Raw genomic sequence first — 14,610 nt, 5'->3', positions numbered from 1 at the left:
CTTGCTAAGCTTTCTGTGATAGCAATAGGACCTTTGCAGAGAAATCAGATCAGAGGAACTGATGTACACACTAAGTTAAAACAAAGAGAGATTTATGTAGAGTTTAGGCTGTTCAGGCATGGAAGGATATTGGAGAAAGAAAAGAAGGATGTAGAAGATGGCAGAAAGGGAAATAGAGTTGTTTATTTATCATGTATTAAGTTTGGTGCAAAAGTAATTGTGGCCCTTCCATTAAAAGTAGTAATGGCAAAGGGCACAGTTACATTTGCACCAATCTAATACGTGTCAGACTGTGTTCTGGATGCTTTTCCAAATTGTAGATTTGAAAAATGGTAGAATCAATGAAAGAAACATCATGAAGGGGAAAAATAGTAAAGAAAGTTCAATTGCCTATTATTTATTGAAGATGTATATTAAAATATGTTCAAGCTTGTGAGTGACTGTGAATCACCGTGTTTGTGTGTGAATGGTTATGCTCTGACCTTTAATATTGGTTTGTTTTTACATCTTATTGTGCCTACTATATCTAACTAATAACAAGCTTATGTTTTTCTCAGGTTCCTTGAACATTTAAAACCCCTTTATGTGGGAAAAGTGTATAATTCAAATAATTACTTCCCTAAAACTCACAAAGTATTCCCAGGGATGAATTGAACACCAAGTGAAATGAAGAACTAATTTCACTGACTTTACCTACTCATAAAAGTTAGACTTAAAGATGGGGATTGGAAACTTCCCAGTAACTAAAAGGTTCTTATTTCTGAAGCATTGGAACTGACATCAAGTGTCCAATACAAAGAGAAGTCAGAATGGTAGTAGTCCAAACATGCAACTTCCATATTTTTAAAAACAGAATTTAAGGCATGGAGTTGGTTGCTATTTTGATATAACCAAGACCATAATGTGCATGTGAAATGCTGATCCCATTCTTACTAATTGGAAGCATATGAGAAAAAATATTCACAGAATTGCCTTACAAGTGTTACACATTCTAATATATATGTTGCAAAATTTGGGCTTGGTTGCATTCATGCTTGAGAAATTGTTTTTGGAGGATGAAAATGCTGTTCATGTGATTTTACAAGTGATGTGGCAACTTCTCTTCAAACTAAAAATGTAACTAATGTGCTGCATGTCTTAAAGAACATTTCTTCACTGTCAAATGTGTCAGGAATTTAAAAATGTTTCTTACTAGTATGTTTGTGCTCTTTTTCAGGAATCCACATTTTCAGTATTCCAGCTAACTGCCCCCTTCCCGAGTTGACACTGATTTCTATTCTATAGGCGTGTCTTGCTATATGTACAGAGAAAAAAATTACAATCTCTTTTTCTACTAGAGTTCAACATAATCTTTGAAAAAAATGTATATTTCCACTGAGGAGAGATACGTCTTGTTATCACTCAGCACTCTAAAAATGATCACTTGTGCAAATTGGAACCTACTACTATGCATCTTTCTTCTTGCTTTGCCTATGTAGCTCATTTCAAGGTCATTTGGCATTTGTTCAAAAAATGGTCTTTGATTGACAAGCATTTTTCTCTGATTGTTTTCACTCTGATTTCCAAGAAAATCATATTCCATAAGCTAAGAGGGGAAAAGATGGAGTTAATCAGAAATATTATTTTTGTGTCATTAGTGGTTTGAATAAATCACTTGCTTTACTCTATTTTTCAAAAGCTTGCACTGCTTAATGTTATACTAATATCTCTGTTTTTCAAGGTCAAAATTAATTGCACTCTGTTTCAATGATGCTTAATCTTGAAGGCTTTGCTTATATAATTGGCCTTATTTGTCTCATAATGTCATTTTTAATAAAACCTTTTTGTTATTTAGTAACTATACAATTAACTTTTATTTTATAGTGAAAATGCATAATGAAATATTGATCTGTAACATATACCCACTTAAAATAGAGTTTATAACCCCTTGTAGTCTCAGTAAGAAACATATTTTATATCATTGCTAACATTTTCTGGGTTATATTTATTATATTGATTCCCAGCAAAACTATGGATCACATGCAAAAATATTTAAGATATTTTGTGGTAAGACAAGAAGTTAACATATTTTTGTTCAACTTGATTCATTTTATCTTCTACTATGAGATTCTACTATTAACATATTGACATATTAATATTTTTTGAAAAGTATTAACTTCTCACACCACTTTCAAAATGTCAGTAAAACCATTCCATTGGTACGTATCTGCAAGCCTGCACTTCACGTGGTTTGTTCTTCTATAAATTTCAAATTTTTAATATATGACCATATTTTAATGCTATTTCATCAGTACTTACGGAGAAGACCAAGGCAAAAAAAAGCAATATATAGTTAGTTACGATTATAAGGTTATGTGCTGTCAATTATAAGTCAAAAGGCCATATTCAGTTTCCCATTAGGTTTGTGAAAATCCAAATTGCACAAAATTATATTTTATAATTTTTTTAAGTCTGTGGTTTTGAACCATTCATGTGACCAGGCAGATTTACAGTACCATTTCATCTTAAATGGCCATGCATTGAGTTCATTTCATTTACTCAATTTTATTATATTAAAAAAGAAAGTTGAAATGTTGATTTTCTTGATCTCCTGGTAATTCAAAAACTATCTGAGAAAATATGGTATAAGTGACTTTCTTATTCACCTCTAATAACAATATTTTTTTATGTCATGTTTTCCATGATTACAATTCACTTGATTTAACTGTGTACATTTCTTAGGTAAAGGTATCGGGAAGATATCAGAAGGAGTAAATCTTACTCAAAAGACTCACCCAATAGAGGTATTTGAGCCGGGAGCTGAACATATAGTTCGCCTAATGACTAAGAATTGGGGTGATAACGATAGCATTTTTCAAGATGTAATTGAGACAAGAGGGAGAGGTGAGAAATGAGATTATATTTGGGGAAGTCTTAGTCAATCTATGTCCTGTAGAATATTTAGTGTTGCCTATGTCCTATATTAAACATAAAAACATTGAGTCTATTAGTTATGAAAATCATAATTTCAATTTGTTTTGAGTTATTTTTAAATTATCAAAATGAAAAATGTTTCACAGTAGTCCAACTTATCCTTTATTTTGTTTTTACTAGAGTTGTTGCCTAAAAATATCTCCTGCTAATTAACATATCTTAATAACACAAACTAAAAAGAAAAAGCAAAACAAAACCAAACCACCAGGCTCCATGGTCATCTGCTTCTAACCAAGGCAGCTTGCGCTTTTGTTTGCTCCTTGCTGCTTCTGAGTTTAACTTCATCTGCCTTCACTATCTTTCTTTGGTTTTTCATCCTCAGAATCAAATACCACTCGAAGAAGTCCCTTTTTAAATAAAGAAGGGAAGATTTACCAGTATTCTCCCATTAACATGTCCTTCAAATTGCATTCCTTCTGGGGTCATTAAAAAAATTGATACTATTTGGTATGTGTAAAAATGATGTCTAATTTTCCCCAATGTTACAGAATACAAAAGACTGTTTCTAGTTTACAGTGTTGTGACTTCTGTTTCTACCACAGAATATGCTGGTTTATATGATGACATCTCCACTCAAGGCTGGTTTATTGGACTGATGTGTGCGATTGCTCTTCTCACACTGGTATTGTTAACTGTTTGCTTTGTGAAGAGAAATAGAGGTGGAAAGTACTCAGGTAAGATTGTTTCTTAATGTGATTTCCAACTTATTAAAAAGCATTTTCTGTGAAGCGTTCTTCAGAGACATCTTTTTTTTTTTAAATACACATTCAAGTCAAATTTATATTAGCAAATTAGATGTACAGTGCACTGAGAGGAAAAACATATTGCTAAATTAACCAAAGAAAATATGGATGGTCTAGAGTATTATTTCCAGATAGTTACTTGGTTCTAGTTTCTAGCACTTAAATTGGGCTCTAACTGCCAGGCGTGGTGGCTCACGCCTGTAATCCCAGCACTTTGGGAGTCCAAGGTGGGCGGATCATGAGGTCAGGAGATAGAGACCATCCTGGCCAACATGATGAAACCCCGTCTCTCCTAAAAATGCAAAAATTAGCCGGGCATGATGGCAGCTGCCTGTAATCCCAGCTACTCGGGAGGCTGAGGCAGGAGAATCACTTGAACTCGGGAGGTGGAGTTTTCAGTGAGCTTAGATCACGCCACTGTACCTCAGCTTGGGCGACAAGAGCAAAAACTCCATCTCAAAAAAATAAAAAATAAAAAATAGGCTCTAACAAGGTTGATAACACTTCCAAGCTTCTACTGTCTATCTGTAAAATATCAGCGTCATTGAGAGACATATTACTAAGTCACATATATGCTTTAGTGTTTTAAGAAGTGACCCATGTATAGCACGCCTCTCTCTATACATGACATACATGACTCATATTTTTCGCACTAGTGCATTCTAATATTACTGGCTCCACTGATCAACTTTGTTGGTGTTAATCATTACTAGGAATGCATTTCTTATTACCATGGCATGTAGTAGACACACTGCCTCTTGAATTAATGACACATAAGATATACATGAAAACCATCATAGTTGGTAATATGATGTTTGCCTTTAATTTCATTCAACTTCCGAATTTGTTTTGTCTTTTTCAGATATACATATTGTATCAAGTTGATGATTATTACTAGTATTGCTTAGTATTCATGATGCTTTTTATGGGGACAAAGATTTAGATTACACTGCTATTTGTTTCATGATGTTCAGATATATAAGTTCATTATTGGCTTACGATTTATATAGCAAATATTTATTGGGAACCCATCATCTACATAGAAACATTGAAAGCATAATTTCTAGCTTTTTGTAAAATGACATGCATAATTTATGGAGTTATGCATTTCACTTTTTTCTCTGAAGACTGAATGATTATGAATTAAGTTCACAATGACCAATAAATATTCTGAGTAATTAATGGGAAACGTTAAAGAGTTATAGCATTCTCCTTATCCCCAACAAATAATCATTTGTGAATTGTGGTGCTATTCAGATTCTAAGATGTTTCTTCAAATCATGCCCTAAAAAGAAAAAAAAATCAGCATTTCATACTGTAGAGCAACTAAGAGAATCTACTAGGTCTCTGCATGTAGTCGTAAAATGTTCCATGAAGAACAATTTGTATTTGAGGGCTTTTTTTTTTTTTAAGTAAAGGGAACAAGAAGTTTTTGGTCTTATATTCCACTAATAACAAAAATTAGCCAGGCGTGGTGGTGGCTACTTGTAATCCTAACTACTCAGGAGGCTGAGGCAGGAGAATCCCTTGAACCCGGGAGGCAGAGGTTGCAGTCAGCCGAGATCACGCCACTGCACTCCAGCCTGGGCAACGGAGTGACACTTTGTCTCAAAAAAAATAAAATAAAATAAAATGTCAGTGGAGACCTGAATATTCAGATTCTTGCAACAATTTTGAGTAAGAGTGATGCATAACAACCAAATGATTGCACTTTTTTTTTTTTTTTTTTTTTTTTTGAGACTGGGTGTTGTTCTCTTGCCCAGGCTGGAGTGCAGTGGCGCTATCTCGGCTCTCTGCAACCTCTGCCTCCCAGGCTCAAGTGATCCACCCACCTCAGCTCCTCGTGTAGCTGGGACTACAGGTGCATGCTACCATGCCTGGCTAATTTCTATGTTTTTAATAGAGACAGGGTCTTGCTTTGTTGCCCAGGCTGGTTTCAAACTCCTGATATAAAGTGTTCTGCCCGCCTTGGCCTCCCAAAGTGCCGGGATTACAGGCATGAGCCACCACATCCAGCCTTGATTGACTTTTTAAATTCAATTTAGTTTAATGATGCAGATCTAGTAGGTGCCTATGACATCTTCAAAAAGTTCAGATAGTAAAATAAATATTTAGTAATTTGGTTTTCACTGAGAAATCAAACTAAGTTGGGCTCTTCCAATAAGACTTCTTGTTCACATAATATTGAGTAGTCATGTGAAAATATGCAACACGCTGCAGGTGTGACGACAAATAAGTAGAACCCCCCAAAATCCCCTCTCTCTTTTGTTTAAACAAAGAAGTAAGGGATGGGCTGTAGTTATAGCCAGAAAAAAATATTGCCTCACTGGTATCAAAACATTTGAGCAATGCTGTTCTTATTGACTATTCACTATTCCGCAGCACTGGTAAAATGTCTTTTAAATGGTCACTGTATTACTTTCCCCACCTTTTTTCTCTTTTTTAGTTAAAGAAAAGGAAGATTTGCATCCAGACCCAGAAATTCAGTCAGTAAAAGATGAAACCTTTGGTGAATACAGGTAAACATAAGGTTCTGTTTTAAAATCAAAACACATATTCATCATGTTGAAAGCTTAAATGAACAAAAAGGTGTTTATTCTTAATAAAAAGCTTACATAGCTATAATGTAATGACCCTGTAAAGAATACTTTGTACAAATAGGGCCTACTTAAGTGCTAGTAACCAGATTTCTGTGTGTGTGATGAGGGTGTATAAATAATTACCTTCTAGGCAGGAATGTTGGTTAGGACACTTTTCTTGAAGCTCTGTGCCTAACACAAAGAATATCTATTTGGGGTAGCTAAAACATCTTTAGCATGGCCATTATGAACTCAGGTTCGATCCAATTTTCATCCACACACACATATCTGTATACCTACAGTGTTGCACCTGCAAAGGTAAGTAAGTTACAAACCCTGTCCTCTAGATGAACCTAAACAGCAGAGAAAAATATCCTATATATGCAAATGACTGTAATGAATTAGATAGAATAAAAGAGCACAAAAGAGAGCAACTATTTCTGCCCAGGTAGGATTTTGGAAAAAGAATCATCCATATGAGATAAGCTAAGCCTTAAAGGATAAAAAGGATTGTGTTACTGTTAACCACTGGACAGAGGATGACCAAATGAATGAGGGCGTGTCAGGCAAGGGAGGAATGGCAAGAAATCTACTCTGAGCTAGGTAGGAATCTTTCAGGGACGTGTTCAACTGTCTCATTCTCCTGTTATCTTTCTCCATCTTCCACTTTCTACTACTCTGTCAACTTCTTAGCTCTTTTTGGTTGTAATGTCATCATTTTTTTCAGGTCTCCTGTATATTTCAGCCAACAGACATATTGTAAGTTCCAGGTTTATATCAATTTTAGCACATGGGAAACCAGAGTTTATATCAAAGAAGAAATCTGATTGATTCTGATTCTCTCATCTCTGGATTCATCACTATAGCAAGGGATATGGAGTATTTTCATTAGCTAATTAGTAGACATTTGAGCTTACCTGTACCTCCACTTTGTGGTATACTTATTTTTCTGTATTCTACTTAGTCAATACCCTTTTTATATTTCTTAATAAATGACTTTAAATTCTGTCCAGAATAAAGAACAATAAAGAGAAAGAAAGAAAGAGAGAAAAAGAAAAAGTAGGAAAGAATTTTGGAACTTTACAAATTGTGTTCATTACTGTTGTATTAGTTAGCAGTTGCCTCATAACAATAACCACCAATACTTAACAGCTTAAAACAATAAACATTTATTATTTCAATGTCCTCATAATTCAGGAATCCAGACATGGCTTAGATGGGTACTTCTGGCTCAGGACCTCTCATGAGGTTGCAGCAAGGTTTTGACCAGGGCTATGGTTTCAGCTAAAGGTTCAGCCAAAGCACAAGTCATTCCTAGGCCACTCATGTGGCTGTTGGCAGGATATAGTTCCATACAGGCTGTTGAACTAAGGGCTTCTGCTCTTCACAGGCCAGAGGTCATTCCTAACTCCACACCACGTGGATATCTCCATGGGGCCATTCACAACATGGCAGCTGGCTTCCTTCAGAATGTGTGAGCCAGGGAGCAAGAGAGAGCACCCCAGTTGGAAGCCACAGTCCTTTTGTAATCTAATATTGGAAGTGATATCCCATCACTTTTGTTGTATTCTATAGGAACAAGTCAATAAGTTTAGCCCACAACTCAAAGGAAGAGGATTATACAAGATACAAATTCCCTGAGGCAATGATCATTGAGGACCTGCAACAACTTTTCAAAAGCTGAGGCAGGAGAACTGCTTGATCTCAGGAGGCAGAGGTTGCAGTAAGCCAAGATTGTGCCCTCCAGCCTGGGCAACATAGCGAGACTCTGTCTCAACCAAAAAAACAAAAACAATCAAGCAAAAAAAAGTTTGAAAGACAATATTAGCTCAATTTTACAGGCAAGAAAACAAAAATAATGCATGCCTTGCAGTGCCTTGTCTAAAAACCCATTTCCCCACACCCTGCTGCTCCTTTATAAAGATAGCTAACGTCCTCCTATGCATTATTTCCTATGACATCCCTTTATAGTAGTTGATGTGTTTTACAACCTCTTTCCCCCAAACTACATATTTATCAGGATAATTGTCTACTTTCCACGTTATCCCAGGAGACACTTTTATAAGATGCTGTGCCCTTGCGTAAGTCCTCATCCTTCTAGCTTCTGATAATCATCTCTTTTGTTATTTTTCTTTACTCTTTGTTCCTGATTCCTCAGCCGATGTCTCATCGTTTTTCTTGATTTGTTTTTGTAACTGCAATATCCTAATTCAAGAGCCAATTATCGTATCAGTCAGGGGAGCCTGTGTTATGCTGCTGTCAAAACAACTCCAAAAGCATTTTCTTTCTCAAGCTATGTGTCCCACAGAGATTGCCCTCTTCATCTTAGTCACTTAGGAGCACTGGCTGGCGGATGAGCATCCAGGGGCACCACAGCAGGGAAAACAGAATGTAACAAACTGAGCACTGGCTTTAAATCTTCCACTTGGAAGAGACACATGTCACCTTTGCTCACTTTTTTTTTTTAAACCAAAGAAAATTCCTTGGTGGCATATAACACAGACTAGGCAAAGAAGTGCCATCCTGCTTTATTCCCAGAAACCTGACATACTTAATGAACAGTGCTGACAAATACCACAAATTATAAAGTGATATATACATCTAAATTATATATTTTTTCCAAATCCTTCATGGATCAAATTTGATAAAATCATTTTATATAGTGTATAGCTTCATACTGTAATACTAATTGGTACTTAAAAAAATCTTGATCCAAAATTTAGAAGATCATACCATTTGATAAGCATTTTACTAATGGATTTGCTTCTGTTCATGAATAAAACATGTACCAGAAATATAGTATACTTATTTATGTTCTTAAAATGCCAGCCATTTTTTTTTTATTATACTTTAGGTTTTAGGGTACATGTGCACAATGTGCAGGTTTGTTACATATGTATCAATGTGCCATGTTGATTTCCTGCACCCATTAACTCGTCATTTCCAGCCATTTTTTTCTGTCTTAAAATGTAACAAACTTGAATTATTAACTATATTAAAGAAGGTTATTTGGTTTCAAAAACAGAATATGATTGATTTTTAAAAGAGAATTTTTAGAAGGATATAAGAGAATCAAAAGGATCAGAAGTAAAGACAGAAGAAGATCAAGACTTGGAGGCCAAGAGCTCTAAAAGTTCATGACAGCAAGGGAAATTGAATTTGTTCTCTGTCTGAGTCCATCAGGGCTACTGTAACAAAATACCACTAACTGGATGGCTTATAAAAGAACAGAAACTTATTTCTCACAGTTCGGGATTCTGGGAAGCCTAAGAGCAAAGTGCCAGCATTTTCAGTGTCTGGCGAAGGCTCACTTTCTGGGTGACAGACGGCACCTTCTCTTTGTGTCCTCACTTCGTGAAGGGGGTAGGGCAGCTCTCTGGGGCCTCTTCTCTAAGGGCACTAATACCATTCACTAGGGCTCCACCCTTATGGCCTAATCACTTCCCAAAGACTCCACCTTTAACACCCTCACATTGGTTATCAGGTTTTAACATAGGAAGCTTGGGAGGACACAGATGTTCAGACCATAGCAGCCACTATGGACATCAACAGGTTAAATCCCACATGTCCTACAGAAGCTAAGCTGCTCAATTTTAAAGAAAAGCAGAAGTGTTGTGAATAATGAAAAATCGTTTGGTGAAAATAGCTTATGACTTAGTAAACATGTGTTTACAGACTTTGTAAACTTGGTAAACATTTGTGGTAGTACCATGTGGGCTTTAGGATATGTCTTCAATGCTAATATGGATGTCCTGAAAATTATAAAATCTTTTATCGCTTATGAATATGTTGCTTTACATGAATATGAATATTAGATTTTGTTGAACTATTTTTTTTGTTTGTTTTCTAGTGACAGTGATGAAAAACCTCTCAAAGGAAGCCTTCGGTCCCTTAATAGGGATATGCAGCCTACTGAAAGTGCTGACAGCTTAGTCGAATATGGAGAGGGAGACCATGGTCTATTCAATGAAGATGGATCATTTATTGGTGCCTACGCTGGATCTAAGGAGAAGGGATCAGTTGAAAGCAATGGAAGTTCTACAGCAACTTTTCCCCTTCGGGCATAAACACAACATATGTAAGCAACACTACTGGTTCACCCCAACCTTCCATATTTATCTGTTCAAGGGAGCAAGAACTTTCATATAGGAATAGAAACATACTGGCTGAAGATTTCATCCAGAAGTCAACATCCTGCAGTTATGTTGAAAAAAGTAGCACTGCCTTCAAAATATAAAATGCCAAGCACTTCAGGCCTATGTTTTGCTTTTATTGTTTTCAGGTGCTCAAAATGCAAAACACAAAACAAATCCTGCATTTAGATACACCTCAACTAAATCCAAAGTCCCCATTCAGTATATTCCATATTTGCCTGATTTTACTATTCAGTGTGCTTGCATAGATGTTGCTACTTTGTGGGTTTTTCTCGGTATGCACATTGGCATACAGTCTCTGAGAACTGGCTTGGTGACTTTGCTTCACTACAGGTTAAAAGACCATAAGCAAACTGGTTATTTAAGATGTAAAAAGGAATATGAATGTCTTATTAAAACACTTCATTGAAAATCTACAGTCCAAATTTATTATTTAAATTTTAGTAGCAAAAGTCTTAGGTGAACAATCAACTAGTATTTATTGAGCTCCTATTTGTCCAGAGATGGTCATATTTAAACAGAAGTATATGTTTTTCAGTTTCAACATGAATTTTTTTACTTCTGTCAGTTATGACATCCACGAGCATCACTTTTTGTGTCTGTGTTTTTTTGTTTTTTTTTCTTGGACTAAATTCAACTGCATGGAAGCGGTGGTCAGAAGGTTGTTTTATACAAGAACAGGCAGAAAGTGCCCATTGTTCAGGATTCTAATAGCTACATTTACTTAGTATCTTCATTTCTAAATTGATGCTTTTACCTTTTTCCTATGTTTATATAATGGTATGCTTGCATATATTTCATGAATACATTGTACATATTATGTTAATATTTACACAATTTAAAATATAGATGTGTTTTATTTTGAAGTGAGAAAATGAACGTTAACAGGCATGTTTGTACAGCTAGAATATATTAGTAAGATACTGTTTTTCATCATTCCAGAGCTACAACTAATAACATGAGGTTCCAAAGCTGAAGACGTTGTATAAAGCATTTGGATTTTGTTCTTATATTGCTTTCTTTCAACAGTTTCAAAATAAAACATCATATAAATATTGAGGGAAATGTTTTCATATTTTTCAAAATAGGTTTTTATTGTTGAATGTACATCTACCCCTGCCCCTCAAAAGAAAAACTGTTTACAGAGAAATTCCTACATGTACGTTTGTGTATATGGTATTTTAAACATCTTTGTGGTGAGAATTTTTTTCCCTATATTCTCCTTCTGTCAAAGTCAGTACAAATTCAGGGAATTTATTTTCTGGCAGTTGTGCTCCAGTCCTTTTAAAATTGTACATGAACCTGTTTTAAAAACAACGTGGAGGATGATGCATACATGTCAGTCAAGTTCAGCGCTCGACATTTTATGGAAAGATTTTTTTTAACCTTACCATGAAATGCTTAACTACTGTTTTAGTGAAATTGACTTATTTTACTTTAGTTTTTGAACTGTGATTATTGGTATACTGTTATATCCTCAACTTCGATTTATGGTAACCCCTTATATTTCATGGAGACCAAAATTTGGGATATTTATAATAGCACAGGAATGCACATGGAATATCTACTTGTCTTTTTGAACCTCACATGTCCTTCAAAATGTATAGACAGGAAAAGCATGACTTATTTAAAACTGTAGTTTATGGGCTTAGGATTTGATCACAGTCCTGGGAGTAAGCATTTCAATGGGAGAAGGCAGTGTGGTCTCTACCCTGTGTTAATGTGACGATGTAGACATCCATCCGTGCAACTCGAGTTCCATCCTCATCTGATTTCTAAGGTTCCAATGTTCTGGAGGAAGAGTCATCATGTTTTGATTTATCTGGGGGAAAATTGTGGTGCACAGCTACCGAGGAGGGCAAGGTTGTGACGTTCACGTTTAGTTCTGGTACTATTCTGTCTCCTCTTCTTTGTCATCAGCCCAAACCTGGTTTTTAAAGAGAGTGATGCAGGTTAGAAATAATGTCAAAAATATTTGGGAATTTAATACCTTTAAGTCAGAAACTAAAGCAAATACTGAAATATTAGCTCTTCCTACGCTTCGTGTTCCCTTTTAGCTGCCTGAAAATCAAGATTGTTCCTACTCAGATCTTCTGAGTGACTAAAACTTATGGATATGAATAATGAGGTTGAATGATGACTATGTTTTGCTATCATTGTTACCTTTCCTCAATACTGTTTGGCTACTACTGGGACTCTTCAGCACAAAAGGAACAGATCTATGATTGACCCTGATTTTAATTGTGAAATTATATGATTCATATATTGTATGAATCAGAATAACTTTCAAATAAAATAAATCCAAGTAGGTTAAAATGGATTTCATGACTTTCCCTCAGAAGATGAGTAACGGAGTCCACGATGTGCAATGGTAATTATACATTGGTGATGCTTGTTTGCGAAATGCCCACTAGTGATAAGGCAACAGCCAATATTTAGAACTTTGTTCGTTACTGGCTTTACACTAACTTTCTCTAGTCTACTGTCAATATTATTTTAATGTAATTGATTGTATATAGTCTCAAGAATGGTTGGTGGGCATGAGTTCATAGAGAACTGTCCAAGGGTTGGGAAAATCCAAATTCTCTTCCTGGTTCCAGCACTGATTTTGTACATAAACATTAGGCAGGTTGCTTAACCTTTTTATTTCAAACTCTCTCAACTCTAAAGTGCTAATAATAATCTCAGTTACCTTATCTTTGTCACAGGGTGTTCTTTTTTATGAAGAAAAATTTGAAAATCATAAAAGCTAAGATGCCTTCTAACTTCATAAGCAAACCTTTAACTAATTATGTATCTAAAAGTCACCCCCACATACCAACTCAACTTTTTTCCTGTGAACACATAAATATATTTTTATAGAAAAACAAATCTACATAAAATAAATCTGCTGTTTAGTGAGCAGTTTGATTTGTACATGCCATTGAAAATTATTAATCAGAAGAAAATTAAGCAGGGTCTTTGCTATATGAAAGTGTTCTCCGCTAATTTTGCGTGCGTATTTATAAGAAAAATGTGAATTTGGTGGTTTTATTCTATCGGTATAAAGGCATCGATATTTTAGATGCACCCATGTTTATAAAAATGTAGAGCGCAATGGAATTATGCTGGAAGTCTCAAATAATATTTTTTTCCTATTTTATACTCATGGAAGAGATAAGATAAAGAGGGGACAATAATGAGAAATGTTGGTGTGCTTTTCTAAGCATTTAAAACATAATTGCCAATTGAAACCCTAAATATGTTTACAAACCATTAAGATATGATTCATGTAACAATGTTAAATTGATTATAATGGGATTGGGTTTGTTATCTGTGGTAGTATATATCCTAGTGTTCCTATAGTGAAATAAGTAGGGTTGAGCCAAAGCTTTCTTTGTTTTGTACCTTAAATTGTTCGATTACGTCATCAAAAGAGATGAAAGGTATGTAGAACAGGTTCACCTGATTACCTTTTTCTTTTGGCTTGGATTAATATTCATAGTAGAACTTTATAAAACGTGTTTGTATTGTAGATGGTGTTCGTATTATGCTTATGACTATGTATGGTTTGAAAATATTTTCATTATACATGAAATTCAACTTTCCAAATAAAAGTTCTACTTCATGTAATCCAAAAATGTTTGCATTCTGTTCTATCCAGTTAAGAAGAACCAGAATTTACATATCAATCTTAACTACTTCAGTTGCCTCTCATCCTGGAATAGCTATAAATGAAATATAATTTAATAAAGTATAAATAAGATATAAATAAAATATTTTGATTTCAATTACTTTATAAATATACAATATCATCGTCTATAAAACAGAATATTACAATATAATTTATATTTATGATAAATATAAATTTAAGATGAATGTATATTTATCTGGTCATTTTTAATAAAAATGTAGAAATGTCCTTGACATCCCTTGTAAGTTGGATTCCTAGGTATTTTATTCTCTTTGAAGCAATTGTGAATGGGAGTTCACTCATGATTTGGCTCTCTGTTTGTCTGTTATTGGTGTACAAGAATGCTTGTGATTTTTGTACATTGATTTTGTATCCTGAGACTTTGCTGAAGTTGCTAATCAGCTTAAGGAGATTTTGGGCTGAGACAATGGGGTTTTCTAGATATACAATCATATCATCTGCAAACAGGGACAATTTGACTTCCTCTT

The 14,610-nt window shown here is 34.9% G+C and overlaps 1 protein-coding gene across 7 annotated transcripts in view; it reads left to right on the top strand.

Annotated features, from left to right (window-relative positions):
• Positions 1-14,069, top strand: part of CHL1 (cell adhesion molecule L1 like) — a 213,561-nt gene extending 199,492 nt beyond the window's left edge. For 6 of the 7 annotated variants that reach the window (XM_030801701.1, XM_030801697.1, XM_030801699.1 and 3 more), the window contains 4 exons: positions 2,722-2,883; positions 3,516-3,647; positions 6,163-6,235; positions 10,146-14,069. In XM_030801701.1, the coding sequence (XP_030657561.1) occupies positions 2,722-2,883; positions 3,516-3,647; positions 6,163-6,235; positions 10,146-10,362 (584 nt within the window). In that variant the 3' untranslated portion in view covers positions 10,363-14,069. The remainder of the gene's footprint in view (positions 1-2,721; positions 2,884-3,515; positions 3,648-6,162; positions 6,236-10,145) is intronic. The other variant, XM_030801703.1, reaches the window with a different exon arrangement.
• The last annotated feature ends 541 nt before the right edge of the window (positions 14,070-14,610 follow it).

The sequence above is a fragment of the Nomascus leucogenys genome, chromosome 21 (assembly GCF_006542625.1).
Source record: "Nomascus leucogenys isolate Asia chromosome 21, Asia_NLE_v1, whole genome shotgun sequence".
Lineage (NCBI taxonomy): Eukaryota > Metazoa > Chordata > Mammalia > Primates > Hylobatidae > Nomascus > Nomascus leucogenys.
Note: the sequence above shows the minus strand (reverse complement) of the source record. Positions and strands in the feature narration are given on the sequence as shown.